The following is a 15,879-nucleotide window of genomic DNA, read 5'->3' as shown; positions in this document are numbered from 1 at the left end:
AGTCAGGCCTACGATTCATTTTCCTCTGCTACTATTATTACACGCACGCGGTACAAAGGACGACAGACAGAGTGGACGCACTGACGCACGCGTGCAATCATGCAGAATTGTAGGTGCAGGTGTGTACAGTACAACGGAACGGAATGGAAGGGACGAAGAAATTCCATTGTTTCCACCTGAAGTCTGAATTGATTCGACGACTAGTTCCGTACGTGCATGGAAATCTACCTACGTACTTACACGGAAGAAGATTTCTCCTTGTCTCAACCCAACCACGCATTGCCACGGCCACGCACGCTCTAAATCGTACCCACAACTACCTACGATCAATAAACTACACAAGGCAATGTTTTGTCTTTGAATTTTCACCTTTTTTTAGGGCAACACGCTAGATTTTATTGCTCAACAAAGTCTGTCTACCCAACAAGTCATGGGGCTGACCCAACAAAGTCTGTCTACCCTGTTCTAAAGAGAGTGAAAATCTAGCTTCTCTTTTGAGAAATGAGTGAAAACCTAGCTACATTATGTGCCTCTGCATTTTCACCTGAATTGTAAGGGCATGTACAATGGTTGATAAGATAGTCTTATCTTAACTCTTGCATGTAAATTAGAGATGACAAAAAAACATGTCTACAATGGGTCATTTCTTAGCCTTATCTTCAATAATTAGTTGTTCCTAAAAACATGATGAGACAAATTGTGCTAAGAGATCATCTCTTGTCTTTTCTTAAATAAGAGAAGACAAGCCTTATCTTACGATTTCTCTCTCCTCCACCTCATCATTTGTCCTACGTGTCACTCTTAAGATAGAACCATTGTACATGCCCTAAACTTCATCCGGGATCCGCGCTGACGGTTATCAAACGACGGAGGTGCGGCCCATTCATCCGTGTTTTCACTGGTTGTCTGGTTATGGGCCTATGTCATTTTTATGGGCCTTTTTGGGGTTTTCTTTATTTATTTTCACGTTGGTGTTGTCGCATGATTTGTAGAGCGACACAAGCGCGGGACCTCCTATTTAGCACGTAGAGCGCTAGGGGGAGCGTTTATGCCTCGCTTATAGCAAGGTGGAAGGCAGCCTCGCCTACAGGAATACGGTGCTTGGCGGCCCAGTAGGAATGTGGGTTTGCCACGCTGATGTCATGCTGAGTCTAGTTGTTGTCAGGCTACTTTAGTTTTTTTTTAAATATTTTAAATGAATATTTTTTTAAAACATAAATTAATTTTAGAATATAACCATGAAGTTAAAAATTGTTAACATAGTAAAACAATGTTGATAGTTTTAAAAAAGATGCTTGTGACAATGTAAAATGTTCCTGGATTTCATAAAACTGTATGTAAATTTTTTCAAAAATGTGTATACATTGCAAACACAATGTGCGTAATATAAAAAAATACTTCTTACCACTAAAAATGCAAGTGACGTTATAAATAAATATTCTGGTATTTCATAAAATGTTTGTGACAATTTATACAATGTGAAAAAATGGTCTTGCAGTTTTAAAAAAGTATTTATTACTATAACATAGTTCAAGGAGTATTTCAGCAAATGTTGACCATGTATTTAAAAATGTGTTCAAAACATGTATTAAAAGAAATATGTACATCACGTATTTTAAAAACGTTCAACGTGTATCAAAAAACACTATACGACTCAAGAGTTTGAAAAAAAAATCACTTTTTAGAATTGCTTGCGTTTTCCAAAAATGTTCAGAATCAAGATTTTGTTCAAAACTTCGAAATATGTTAACAAGTTGTTCATATTTTCAAAAAGGTTCAGAATTTGGAAAAACGAATCACAATTTCCAGAAAATACTAAAAGTTTCATGCTTTCTGCCCTCTTCCCAAAATATTCAAATTTTATTAATAATTTCGAAAATTGTAAATCATACTTTTATTTTTTTAAATGAAAATCAGATATTTAAACGTCCGCACACAAGCACGCTACCATCCCAGCCATTCGCTTGTACGTGCGAAGAAAGTCTCGGACCAAACACACAAGCAAGCAGCTCGATTTGATCTATAGTAGCTACCAAGATATGCACGTGTAGCTTTTTATTAATAATTCTATTGAGCATGTAGTTGTATGAGTTGTAGCTTTTTTGTGTATATATACTGTAAAAAAAACTTAGAAAACAAACAGAGGGGTCCATAATGTAATATGATGTCATGTTAGATGTGAGTTATTATCTATTACAAGTTATTTTTGTGTATATATTGATGATCAAAGTGACAGCAAAAATAATCATATGATGATCCAGAACTACAATCCAATTAATGCAGATGGCTGGCATCACCAATAATAAATATAGCAATGTCCAGAATTAAATCAAGTCTGCATTTGCTTCACCATGAAAGCAAATGTAATAGCGCGACAGGACAACAAAAAACAAAAAAACATATGGACAGTAACAACTAACAATGATCAGTTGATCCCTCCCTCCCTCATGGAGGAATCTGCGGCAGCCTTCAGCCACTCCGGGAGGACGGATTCACTGTCAGACATGACAGGCGGGTAAAACGAAGTGGATTCGGGGAGAAGCAAAGAGGTTGATTGAGTTTGACTAGGGTTTGCTCAACGGAAATCTGATATTTGTGGGGGTTGGAGCGGGGTCGTTGTCGGTGTCAAAATCGGCGAATCTCGGATAGGGGGTCCCGAACTATGCGTCTAAAGCTAATGGTAACAGGAGGCCCACTGTCCGGAACTGACACCTCAGCATCCCTGCCCTGAGACACCACCACCCAACCGGCGGTGGTGTGAGGAGCATGTAGGGCTGGGTGTGGAAAGAAGTAGCTCATATATGACGATCCAGACATGCTAGTCATTATCATTACTGCATATAGGAGCACAATCCAGTACATGCAGATGGCTGGCATTACCAACAAATATATATAGCAATGTCCAGAATTAAATCAAGTCTGCATTTGCTTCACCACCAAAGCAAATGTAACAGCAAAAAACAAAAAAAACATATGGACAGTAACAACTAACAATGATCAGTTGATCGGACCTCCCTCCCTCCCTCCCTCCCTCATGGATAACACGACGTCACATTCTCTTCTCTTCTGGGGTAATACATAACATTAATAATATACACATTCCCAGCAGCACCAGCGGCATCGCATCGCATCGGGTAACAACTTAACAACAAGACTGCGCAAAATGCTTTGGTTGGTTGGTTGGTATTTACCAGCTCCAGCGGCCCTCTCGGCACCAGCTCATCTTCTTCCAAAATGCTTTTTACCAGAAGGTTCGAAAGCAGCTTCACCCACCGCGTTTGTTCAAAGCACGTCGGGGTCGTCTCTGGATTAGATGATAGCATGGCTGCAAACAAGAGAGTACAAATCTCAATGGCTCCAGATTAGACAGATGATAATCCATTTGTGCGTGTTTAGAACTAATAATGCATGTCACTGTAAGCTAGACAAATTACCAGAATCTGCCAGCATGGCCCTAGGACCTAGACAGAAGAAATTTGTGAAACCGCTGTGCTTTCACGACATCAGCTGCCTTGACAAAATCGGCCTTGCCAGGTGCGGCGGCGGGTGTTGCACCAGACGAGATTCTCCTCCTGTTCCTCATACGGAATAAAAAGTCTTCTGTATCAAGGACATACGAAACCTGCAAACATGACACCCCATACTTCACCAATCAATTACTCCACACACAAAAATAGTACTCCCTCCGTCCCAAAATTCTTGTCTTAGATTTGTCTAGATACGGATGTATCAAGTCACGTTTTAGTATTAGATACATCCGTATCTAGACAAATGTAAGACAAGAATTTTGGGACGGAGGGAGTAGTAAACTGAAGCCAACAGCCAAAGCGGCGTCACCATCAGACAAGACTTACAGTAGCATAAACAGAGTAGATTCAATGTTACATCACTATGGTACTGACAGGCAGAATGCTCCTTCCCACTAAGTTGTATATACTATATAAGTACCTTTGAGGATTTGCAGGTTATCTTGCACTCAAGGCCATTCGCAACCTTGAAACCATCCATGACCGCCAAGGCAGCTTGAGGGCCGTTGCTGCTCCCGCGTTTCCGCTTATTCCTGGGAAAATGAGATGAGGTTATTAGCCCATGAACAGAACAAGATGAAGATCATGAGAGCCACGGTGCGATGCCAGAAAAAACACTCACCTCTCGAGGAACACATCTTCAGACACCTTTGAATCCGAAATACTCGACAAGTACTCGTCATGAAGATATGACGAAAAGTTTGGATCAATTGAGACTGCGGTTACTTCAGGCTTTTCATGCCCATACTCCATGAGCTGAATTGATAATCTCGTAGGATTTGAGCGCTGCAAATTACAGCAGGAAGCGTGAGTGAGTGGTTTGGTACAACACGAATAATCCTCTGCAGATGTATCCCTCTATCTGTTGACCCTGGGAAACTCCATTATATAAACAAACATCTAACAGTTGACATGATTTATTATCAAGTGGCTGAACATCAGGTGTCTGAAAAGTGTCACAGCCTCTCCCACAAATTGGGAATTATCTGGGTTTTTTCCCGGTTTTTCCCAATTAAGGTGTTACTCGAATTTTTGGGGGAATTATCCGGCTGATTAGTGAGCAAGTTTGTGTAGAAAGGAGGTTTCTTAAGAGAAAAATTGCCTGGTAACAAGGCACAGCAAAATGAAAGTAACTACGTTAATCACTGAAACATGAATGTGTTGTAAAGAAACTAACCCGTTCAAATCGATATATGCTCTCGTCATGGAGAAGAACCCGAGCATTTTCATGGTAAACCAGATCAAAGAACCTTCCAGGAGACCTGGACTTCTCATATATATAAAGCTGGAGCAGCTTGTTATCCATTTCATCAGCTGCTATTGCTTGAAGCTGAAGACGGACATGAAAATGATATTGTAAGCATTTTCTAATAGTATAACAGAACTATGTTTGCAATACAATAGATCCAATCATTAAGGGCAACTTGCCTGCTTCACAACTTTGTATATCAGCTTATCTAATGTAAAAAGAACATAGGACTGAGTCCCGATGATTGAACGGCAGTCGTCCTCGAATTTGGTGTTGTCAGAAGAGCCATCAATCAAGTTATAAAGTGCACCCATAAACCTGCATTAATAGCACATTAGTTGTCCATAACGGCAAAACATCCCAATGGAGCAGAGTAGCTATGCAATGTTACTTTGAGTATTGGTGTGGGGAGCTCGTATCCTTGGAAGTTCTCCACTTCTTTTCAGCCGTAGAAGAGTTTGTCTTGGCTGACAGTAGTCTCTCGTATAAGATCTGCAGATCAGTGCAAGTTAGCCAAGGGGTGTTGACCATATAGGCAAAGAACATGTCCATGCATGCACGTATTCGAACAACTAACCTGGTGTAACCTGAACAGAACATAAAATGAATCATTTCCATAAAATATTCGTGAAAACTTCCCGCCATGATCCTGCAAAGCTGTGGGGACATGCTTGGCGAGTGGTCTAACTGTATTATGCAAACGCTCTGAAAACGGTAGTGACATCCCTCCGTCGGCATCATGTGCCTCTGTGTTTCCCTCTGCCTCACCCTCACTTTCAACCTTAGCATCAGGATCAGCATCCTCTTCGTCCTCGTTATCTTCCCGAGAACACTCCTCGCCGTCACCAGATTCACTACCAGAAGCGTCCTCGCCAGCCTCAGACGCATTTTCACTTTCTGTAGATCTCTGGGCACTTTCGTCACCTTCATCGTCCGCATCAGGATCATTCTCTCCAGCAAACTCAGCTGCTCTAGCTCTACCAGCAGAAACTTCCTTCGGCTTTGAAGCTCCGTCTCCAGCTGCATTTCCTAGAGGCCCAAAATTCTCCTCTTCAAAATCCCCATTAGGAGATAATTCTCCCTCTTCTCTTTCAACCTTTGAATTCTTCTGAGGCACAGATCCTGGCCTCCCAGCTTCTCTCTGTGAATAAAGAATACAAATTAACATAAGCAAAGCATAAGTTTCTTGAAATCTATTTCAGGATAAGGGGTATATGCATGGTGATGTGACCATCCGACATTGCTCCTTCGCACGTGGGCGTTGCAACGCCGGCTCAGACAGCGCCTGGAGCGCCCTGTCTCATTTCAGTTTCCTTTCATGGGAGAGGCCCACCGCGTAACCAGCTAGTAAACGCCAGGAGGCATGCACGGGAGGCTAGCTGTCCACCTGGCCCCACTAGCTTTTACCCCTTGCCGTCCCATGCAAACTCATGGGCCCACCACCTCCACTATTCTCAATCCCTCCCTGTTAATTTACCGCATGTAAGCAACACGGCCCCACCACTTCCTAATCCCCCCCCCCTGAATTTAACCGGTGGGGACCAGTGGGGCTCTCTCATTCTGATTTGCCTAAAGGGGAAACAGCACTCAACGAGCGGTAGATGAACGTGCGAGATAGCAACTCTCATGACCATCGGTGGTCAAAGCTGTTCTTTCACATCCAAAAATACTTCAAGCTATTTCATGTGCTACACAGAAGGAAAGGGACTTGGACCATGGTAATTTAATGCGACAAGTTTTAGTCAGTGTTCAAGAAAGCGCTTGCGATGGCAAACCGCTTCGCTTTTGCCCTAAGCGGTAGATTAACCATTCTTTTAAAAATTTGGCCAGAATTTGGCTGTTTTTGAACTACTTTTGCTTGTCTGCTTGCGCAATTATGGCAATATGCCATTTACCTTATTATTAGGCTCTATATGGGAACTTCCTTCATGTTCTGGCAAAATTCTGGCCACATGATCTCTATTAGGTTATGACTATTTGAACTAAACTGCATTTTAGTTGTTATTTTGCTTGCCATGTGAGGAAGGGAGCCTTGGCGCAGTGGTAAAGCCGTTGCCTTGTGACCAAGAGGTCACGGGTTCGAGTCCTGGAAACAGCCTCTTGCAGAAATGTAGGGAAAGGCTGCGTACAATAGACCCAAAGTGGTCCAAGTGGGAGCTATATGCACCGGGCTGCCCTTTGCTTGCCATGTGAACCTGATGTGTATTCGCTATGGTGTGAACTGTATTTTAGATGCTATTCAATTACCCATATGCCGTGTTCCCTATTTTCCTGTGTATATTATTCAAAATCTGTCAAATGCTAGCCAATTTAAAAAACGCTTAAGCGCAGTTAAGCTCCGCTAAAGCGTTCATTGCTCTAAGCTGTGGTCTTCCGCTTCACTTGCGCTATCCGCTTTTTTGAACATCGGTTTTAGTTGGTTCTATGTTGCTCCAGATGCCTCCACCACAAAAAGAGATCAGACCAAAATTCAGGACTCCCCCAAAGAGGTTGTGTTCCAATCCATGGCAAGAAATAAGGAAAGCTAGCTACGTTATGTTTTCTTCCTTTGCATTGTTCCATAGTCCTTTGTCGCGTACCGAGTCTAATTCGGTTGCTAGTGATCAAGGTAGCCACATAATTTGTTAGGAAAATCTTTTGTTAGTTTGAATAGGAGTCTGTATCAGGTTTGTTTACCTGCTCGGTTTGGAACGACCGGGTGTGTCGCCTATAAAACGGGCTGGCTATAGTTAGATTTATTTTAGAGCTTTAGACATCCACAATGAAGCGGCCCTCTGGGTGTCCATTTTATCTATCTTTGTGGAACTTTCTAATTGAAGATTTTACTTTGGCAAGATGATTCTCATGCGTACATCAAGAGGTTTGTAGCTATTGGATCGAGGTCCATGACCGGCAGGTTGCGTGCTGGTTACGTTCTACTATGGCAGGAGGTTCCTCATGTATCGAGGGCATTGTTTATTAGGCGGACCTAAGGCGAGCACCACCCGCTCTAGCGCCTAGGTGGCGCCTAAGCGCCTAAGGCGGGCATATTTGTAAGGCGCTGCCAGGGCGCCTTATCGCCTAAGTGTCACCTAAGCGTCTAAGGCAGGACACCTTAAAAACATAGGTCAAGGATTTCTTGTTGGTTGTCGTTCCCCATCTGCAGGTTACGTGTACTGCTTGCGTAATTGGGAGATTTTAACGGTGGATTTCAGAGGAGGACGCTGCATCGTAAAAGATCAAGACAAATCAGCGGCCGTTCGAGGTTGTGCTCATATCACATCGCACATGTAAAACTAGACAGGTTCTTACTAATTTCATGGTTTTTATTCGACCACGTACAATTACACTTGGCATCAACAACATTGCCACCACTAAGAATAAACTAAAAGACACAATGTAACCAAAGGCATGAAAGCAAACACACAAGCATAACAATTACTAGTAAGTAAACCCAGTTTAAGAATGATCATACCCCTATAGATGGAATTGTTTCATTGCCACCCATAGCTTCGACAACAGCCTCACTTCCGGAGAAATTACCTCTGGAAGAATTAGTACCTGAAGGGAAAATTAAACCAATGAGAATTGGCTAGGACAGTCGTAACAAATTAGCTAAGCCAAGATGTAACTTAAAAGACATCCTCACATATTTAACAGAGGACAGCACAAACCTGACGTAAGCTCCATATTTGTTCTCCGCTGATTCTGTTCAGTCTGATGTAATGAAGTGTTAGATGGCCCCTCGCCTCTGCGGACAGTTCGATCAGCATCATGGAAACCATTTTGAGCATCTTCTGAAACTCCATTCGCCAATAAACCACGAGAAGATTCTGCTTTTTCCTTCGGAATGCTTTCATCTCCATTGGCTTGCTTAACAGTGACTGCGCCGTTTGGTATTACATTATTAGTTTCCCCTACACTTGCAAGAGCAGTCGTAGGGGTTCGGCTCTTTGATTTTACCACACCTGCATCTTCAACGGCAAGTGTTCGGGGTTGAACTCCCAAAATAGGTTCCACAAATGTTGTCCAGGTTCTCATCACTTTGTCAACTTGATCTGGAGAGCTGCAGACTTCTCCACAGGAGTACTTGATGATCTGATAAACATCTTCATGGATTTCTGAATCTACATACTCAAATGACATATTGGGAACTATTGGCCGCCTATTCCCAGCAGCAATAGCAAGAAGCACATCATCCTCTTTCCTTTTCTTCTCATTAATTTCTTTGATCTCAGACAATAGAGCTGCACAGGGGGGGAGGGGGTAGTTTAAAAAAATACAGCTTTGAAGCAATGGGAAGTATCATATACTAGCATCATGCATATGATACTAGTGTATGATACTACCTCCACAACACAGAGTATCACAACTTGGTATCATAGATTCATAGTAGCCTCATTTATTGCCATGCAAGACTTGGTATCATAGTATCATAACTTGGTATCATAGTATCATAACTTGGTTCATAGCAGTCTCATTTATTGCCACGCAAGACACATACTAGTACATCATTTAACATGATACGGTATCATAGTATGATACTCAACCCTGTCCTTCCTCATTTAATTGTGTGCCACATAAGCTAAAATGCCTAGTTGGCATGCATGATACTACCTATGGTGCTCCCATTGTGACCACCCTGATGATTTCAGTTGCAGTATCATAAATGCATACCTCTTGTGCTCAGATTCTTCGTATCTTGTTGTTTGAAATAGAAACTGCGATGGTCAAGGGACTTGTGATAGTTCTTGGCATATATTTCAGCCCAAACCTTGTTAAAATCTGACCGGCACCTTGACCATTCCTCCTGCTTTTGCTTAAGCCTAGTTAAAATAACTGGTAATGCCACACTCGCATTTTTACGAAGGACATCCATGACATCAAGGCCATGGTCACCATATAACCGTTCGATGCACCTCAAATTCAGAGCTGTCAAAAGCACAAAGAGTTAAATGATACACATGTTCTTTTCAACCATTGAAGAGCACTCAAAAGCCATGCAGCAAAGAACTACCATACATGCCCAAGGCATGCTGGCAGATACTTACAGGTCAAATGTTCATCGATGCGTATAGGGCTGTCTGGTTTGATTGAATTTTCTTGCATTTTTTCTATCAACTCCTCAACACGCTTAATCGCCACATTAACTGATTCCAGCAGCATGTCCAACTCAAACCTGAAAAGTGCATTTCACAAAGAGTAACTAATTAATTATCATCCACGGGCAACTTAAATAGCAACATAAGCTGTGGAGTAATGCTACTCTGGTTAATGGGTGACACAATGCAGAAAAAGAAACACAAAGTATGATATAACTGTTATGGACATATTATTTATGATTAAGAACAGGCTCTGGTTAAGCAAAAGCATCTTATTTATGATTGAAATTAAATCTCTAACACATAAAAATTATGGAAGTGTGTTTTTACATGTTTTCTTGCTTTATGGTTACTGTCGGTCAGTTAATTCTTCAGTGTTCTACAGCTATACATATTTGGGCTGTGGACAACTGTACTTTCTAACTTCCTACTGTGATGGACTCTGTTTTTGTAGTCAGTGGCTTTTCATTTTCCTAAGAATTGTGGGTGCATGACAATTCAGAAAAGATTACTGCCTGTTTTCAACTATAGCCTACCCAACTTGTTTGGTCCTTTTTTCCCGTTGATGCACTCAAGGGCTAAGAATGGCACCAGTGTGAGTTATTTTCATTTATTGCAGAGTTACATTGTTGCAGTGCTGCTTTGATTGTCCTAATGAAACAAGAAGCATGTTGTTATAGAAGAAAACAAATGGACTGTGAAACTTTAAATTGGGCACTTTGCTAATATGTACTACAATTGCATGCTTTGCTGGTGCCAACAGTAAGATACAATCAAAGTATGAAACATATTCCAGAACCTGTCATCTTCGCATCTAAACAAGCTTTCTTCATACTGATTCTTCCGCATGTGTTTAAATGAATAATCTTCGCTTCCTGAGGTGACTGATACCCAGTGATCATTGAGCACAGAGATTCCAAGGTCAGTTCTGCAACTTGAAGCAGGCACAGGGTACTGAAAAAAGAAAGGAAGTGTGAGATATTGTGGAAAGAATTGTCAGACAGAAATGACAGCGAGTAAAAAAAGAAGATACTACATTGAGTTGAACCAGCTTACATTTTTAGGCAGAAGCCGGTAACTGGGAGTGCACCGCTGACAGTTTGAGAGGTCAAGCTCTGATATTGGCTTGCATAGGTACTTCTCTTTGGCAGAGAACGCAGCAGCTTTGTGGGTAGTGGCTTCCTTAGAATTGAGCGCAGACACTTTATCAAGCCTTTCTCGTTCCTTTTCGCTCAGTTTTTCAGCATCTCTTTCCCTGTCCTCCCCTGCACGCCCTTTATCTCTCTCTTTGTCCAGTGCCTTGACTGTTCGTGATGTTTGCCCTTCATTTAAAAAAAGAACTACTATAAAGAATCCCTATAAAGAGTAGAAGCAATGAAACTTTAAACTTCAGGGTAAGGGATCGCTTACTTTTATTGATGACTCCATCCAGAAAACCATCTACAGAGTAAAGGAAAGGAACTCTTTAGAAATGGGGGTGAACATAATAAAACAGAAAGTGCATTCAGCAAACATAAATTCACAAGTGAAATGAATATATGTGGTCTACCTATGTTCTCACAATGTTCCAAGAACTCGCTAAATCCAGTCATAAGCTCTGGGTAGCGCTGAAGTATGTCATGTACCTGAAAATAAGCAACGCTATCCATGTTCAGAAACGCAACAGTAGGTTTATCCAGTGGTTGGGTAGGGTATCTCACAAACTCTTGTAGATATCATCAGCTAAGATTCATAATCTATCTTTACAACAAATCGGTCTAACTTACCAGATTTTTCAATTCACTTCTTGTAATTATTTCCTGGCTGTATATGTGGAGGCATTTCAAAAACTCCTGGTAAGCTTCAGGCTCTAGCTTCTCCTTGACTTTCTCACAGAAAAGGAACTCTTGTGTGTACGCACCTGGTTTTGAATGATAGAAATGAATCTATAAATCCAAGAGGAAGGACTGCGTAGGGCATTATTAAAGTGGATATCGACGATGTATGCTAAGCTGAAAAAAAGCACAAGATAAATTCTAAAACTAACAGGGCCATACTGCGAGTCACTGATAAATTCTAAAATTAATAGAAACTGGAGATCTACAAGGCACTGATGATGCCATACTGCACAAGTATCGAGACGAAACGACATCTCAGTCCTATTATCAACATGGTTAGGGGCTCACTTTTCATTGCATCATTATCATTGTACGACGAAGCAGAGATGCTTGCCGCCCCTTGGTGTGTGTCACCCTCCAGCTTCTTTGATAAAGCTTTGCGCTTGCGTAGTCCCCCATCCAAATCTTTGCTTTCGTACTCAGCATCCTTGTCATGATCTTTTCTGTCCCGGTCGATCTTACGATCCTTTTCCTTGTCGACACGCTTCCTGTCTGGGTCATGCTCGAGATCAGGGCGATCAACACTGCTGTCGCGCTCAGCAGTTGACGGCTGAGGCCTCTCTCTCTGGAGACGGAAAAAACAACAAGTCAGCATAGAAGTTCTGTGGCCAGTGAAATACTCCCTCTTCCCAAAAAAAAGGTGTCTCAACTTTAGTACAAAAAAGTTGAGACACTTATGTTGGGACAGAGGGAGGGAGTATTACAGCACTGAAGTCCAAATGTATATGCCGGATGATTTTATATCTACAACTGTCAAGTCAAGCCATGGAGGAGCCAATGCCAACTAATACACAGTGATCCAAAAGCCAATGTAAGAACTCAACTCCATCATCGGTACATTTCATTAATTAATTTCAATAGAGTAAACGTTGCTGTTTCACATATAAGGAAAGGAAATTGTCCCTGCTATGCGGCAACTGCAAAATTACAGAAATGATCAAATGAAGACAGATAACCATATTTACCTTGATGCTCTGTACATTCCTGGCACTGGCAGAAGGCGCTGCGGGGGGCTCCTGTTTGGCGGAAACGGCTTTAGGAGCGGCCAGCACTTGCGGAGCGTTGGACGTATCAGGCAAGAAATGCTTGAACTCCTCGAGCAGGTCGGCGTGGTCGTGGAACAGCGTAGCAACCTAGAGGAGGAAATCCCATCCGTGTTAGCATCATAATATGCACACAGGCACCACATATCTAGATAAATCATTCAGGAAATGCTTTTCTTTCTACAGGTAGAAGAAGAAGATGGGAAATAGACCTCCTGGTATACGTCCTGGATGGACTTGTTGTGCATGCGGTACATGTTGAGGATGGCGAGGAAGGCCTTGTAGACGTGGTCCTGTGCCTGGAACCTGGCCTTGATCTTGTTGACGAAGTTGATGGCCTCCATGAAGTCGACGGGCTGCTTCTTGTCGCCGGCGGCGGCGCCGTCGATGTCCTGCAGCTTGATGGCGAAGCCCTTGGGCAGGAAGGCGTTGAAGCCGAGGATGAGCTCCGGGTAGCCGCTGAAGAGCGTCTTCACCCGGATGATGACGCCCGCCGTGTCGATCCTGCCACCATCATCACAAAGGCAAAGGGGAAAACAAACTTAAATCGGCCAACATGTTTCCTTCGGTTTCCCGTTCCGGCGAAATCCCAGCCGGAATGGAGCGATTGAGATGCGGCGAGGGAGATGGGGACGGAGGGATACAGACCTGGCGCTCTTGAAGTCGCGCATGACCTCGAGGAACTCGTCGTACTTGGCGCGGTTGTCGTGGAACTTGTCCTTGACGGCCTTGAGGTAGGCGAGCGCGTCGTTGGTGGTCAGCTTCTGCGCCGACAGCGCGGGCGACGCCGGCGGCGGGGACATCCTCCTGTTGGTGGATGCGACGGAGGATGGATTAGATCGGGGATGGAGTTTGGGGAAACGGAGTTTGGGGAAATGGAAGGGAAGGGAGGCGCTCACGGATCGGATCGGCGGAGTAGGCGGCCGGCGTCGGGGCCCCGTGCGAGGACGGACGGACGGACGGCGGGGCCGGTCAGCTCCTCCGCCGCCGGCCGGATCTGCTCGGCGCAAACCCTAGCGGCGAAGCGGAGGGGAGCGGAGGAGGGAAACGAGAGGCGAGACGCAGATGAGAGAACGGGTTGCGAGACAGGGAAGGCAGGAAATACGAACCAAACCCACTTCCACCCGGCGAGTGTGTGTTGTGTTGTGTTGTGCTGTGTTGTGTGATACCATCCGTGTGCCCGCGGTGTTTCTTTCTCTTTCTCTCTTGTGTGCCTGCTTCACCAAGTGAGCAGGTAAGCAAAACACCGGAGGCCGCGGTTGATCTGGGCCGTCCGATCATGGGACACGGTGGATAAGCGGTCGGATCCGGATGTACACGTGGGGTTAGGTCGGATATCGACGTGGGAGAACACAACGCGGTGCGTGCGCGTGTGTGTGTTGCAATGACATTTGTGGCTGCGGCGTGCGTCCTCCTCGTGCTTCTCCAGGCGTGCAGGCAGGACATCCGCCACCGCCGATGATCTGAACTGTTCGGCCGGGGGATAAGACGGATAAGCGGTTGGATCCGGATGTATGTGTGGGGTTACGTCGGGTTCGGACATGGTGGGGAGGCGGACCGACACTACCCGCCGTTGCCGATCTAGGCCATGCAGTCGGCGAGTATCTCGTAGAGGAAGGGGTAAATACGAACCAAACCTGGCGAGGGGTTGGGAAAACAGAGTATGTGTGTGTGATACCATTCATGGCCGCGGTGTTTCTTTCTTGTGTGTGCTTCTCCAAGTGAGCAAGCAACAAAACACACCGAAGGACGCAGCTATTCTGGGCCGTCCGATCATGGGATTCTGCGGATAATCGATCGGCTTTGAATGTACATGTAGGATTGGCCCGAATACTAACATGGGAAACATAACAGAGAAAGTGTGTGTTTGTGTATGTGTGTGTGTGTGTGTGTGATACCATACATGTGGCTGCGGTGTTTCTTTCTCATCTGTGCTTCTTCAAGTGAGCAGACAACAAAAACACCGAAGGCCGCAGCTGATATGGGATGTTCGATGATGGGATACTGCGGATAATCGGTCGGATCTGAATGTATATGTAGGATTGGGCCGAATACTAACGTGAGAAAACAAACAAAGAGTGTGTGTGTGTGATACCATCCGTGTGGCTGTGGTGTTTCTTACTCACGTGTGCTTCTCCAAGTGAGCAGACAACAAAAACACCAAAGGCCGCCGTTGATCTATGTCGTCCGATTATGAGATAGTGCGCATAATCAGTTAGATCCGAATGTACATTTAGGATTAGGCCAAATACTAACGTTGGAAAGCAAACACAGAGAGAGAGTGTGTGTGATAACATTCGTGTGCCCGCGGTGTTTCTTTCTCATGTTTGCTTCTCCAAGTGAGCGGGCAGGAAAAACACCGAAGGCCGCTGCTGATCTGGGCCGTCCGATCATAGGATACTGTGGATAACCGGTCGGATTCAAATGTACATGTAGGATTGGGCCGAATACTAACACGGGAAAACAAGCAAAGAGAGTGTGTGTGATACCATCCGTGTGGCTGTTGTGTTTCTTTCTCATGTGTGCTTCTCCAAGTGAGCAGGCAACAAAAACACCGAAGGCCGCCGCTGATCTGGGCCGTCCGATCATGAGATACTGCGGATAACTAGTCGGATCCGAATGTACATGTAGGACTGGGCCGAATATTAACGTGGGAAAACAAACAGAGTGTGTGTGTGTGTGTGTGTGTGATACCATCCGTGTGCCCGTGGTGTTTCTTTTCACGTGTGCTTCTCCAAGTGAGCATGCAACAAAAACACCGAAGGTCGGCGCTGATCTGGGTCGTCCGACCATGGGATACTACCGATAACCGGTCGGATCCGAATGTACATGTAGGATTGGGCCGAATACTAACCTGGGAAAACAAACAGAGACTATGTGTGTGATATCATCTGTGTGGCCGCGGCGTTTCTTTCTCATGTGTGCTTCTCCAAGGGAGGAGGCAACAAAAACACCGAAGGCCGCCGCTGATATGGGCTGCCCGAAGATGGGATATTGCGGATAACCGGTCGAATCCGAATGTACATGTAGGATTGGGTCGAATACTAACATGAGAAAACAAACAGAAAGTGTGTGCCTGATACAATCCGTGTGGCCGCGGTG

At 44.2% G+C, this 15,879-nt stretch overlaps 1 protein-coding gene across 2 annotated transcripts; it reads right to left on the bottom strand.

Annotated features, from left to right (window-relative positions):
- Positions 1-2,841: 2,841 nt before the first annotated feature.
- LOC119314857 (paired amphipathic helix protein Sin3-like 4) lies at positions 2,842-13,890 on the bottom strand. Of its 2 annotated transcripts, XM_037589546.1 has the most exons (23): positions 13,677-13,890; positions 13,426-13,584; positions 12,990-13,281; positions 12,700-12,867; positions 12,023-12,299; positions 11,624-11,757; positions 11,407-11,482; positions 11,268-11,297; positions 10,914-11,179; positions 10,657-10,811; positions 9,807-9,934; positions 9,433-9,687; positions 8,430-9,002; positions 8,231-8,316; positions 7,761-7,765; positions 5,354-5,915; positions 5,168-5,268; positions 4,956-5,094; positions 4,705-4,857; positions 4,150-4,313; positions 3,949-4,060; positions 3,435-3,622; positions 2,842-3,325 (listed from the first exon to the last, which is right to left on the bottom strand). In XM_037589546.1, the coding sequence occupies exons 2-22, from the start codon at positions 13,578-13,580 to the stop codon at positions 3,455-3,457; spliced, it is 3,999 nt and encodes a 1,332-aa protein (XP_037445443.1). In that variant the 5' UTR covers positions 13,581-13,584; positions 13,677-13,890; the 3' UTR covers positions 2,842-3,325; positions 3,435-3,454. The 2 variants fall into 2 exon arrangements, with proteins under 2 accessions (XP_037445443.1, XP_037445448.1); XM_037589551.1 differs by lacking the exon at positions 7,761-7,765 and having other exon boundaries at positions 5,354-5,917; positions 13,677-13,889.
- Positions 13,891-15,879: the final 1,989 nt, after the last annotated feature.

The sequence above is a fragment of the Triticum dicoccoides genome, chromosome 1B (assembly GCF_002162155.2).
Source record: "Triticum dicoccoides isolate Atlit2015 ecotype Zavitan chromosome 1B, WEW_v2.0, whole genome shotgun sequence".
NCBI classification, from domain to species: Eukaryota; Viridiplantae; Streptophyta; class Magnoliopsida; order Poales; family Poaceae; genus Triticum; species Triticum dicoccoides.
This window is presented reverse-complemented; position numbering and strand designations above follow the sequence as displayed.

What these genes read in the sequence shown, in the direction of transcription:
- LOC119314857 (XM_037589546.1), bottom strand. Translation starts at nt 13,580, where the DNA reads ATGTCCCCGCCGCCGGCGTCGCCCGCGCTGTCGGCGCAGAAGCTGACC. An exon ending in CGCGACTTCAAGAGCGCCAG is followed by an intron (nt 13,282 to 13,425) that starts GTCTGTATCCCT and finishes TGATGGTGGCAG; the next exon opens with GATCGACACGGCGGGCGTCA. An exon ending in CATCGATGAACATTTGACCT is followed by an intron (nt 9,688 to 9,806) that starts GTAAGTATCTGC and finishes TGCTTTTGACAG; the next exon opens with CTCTGAATTTGAGGTGCATC.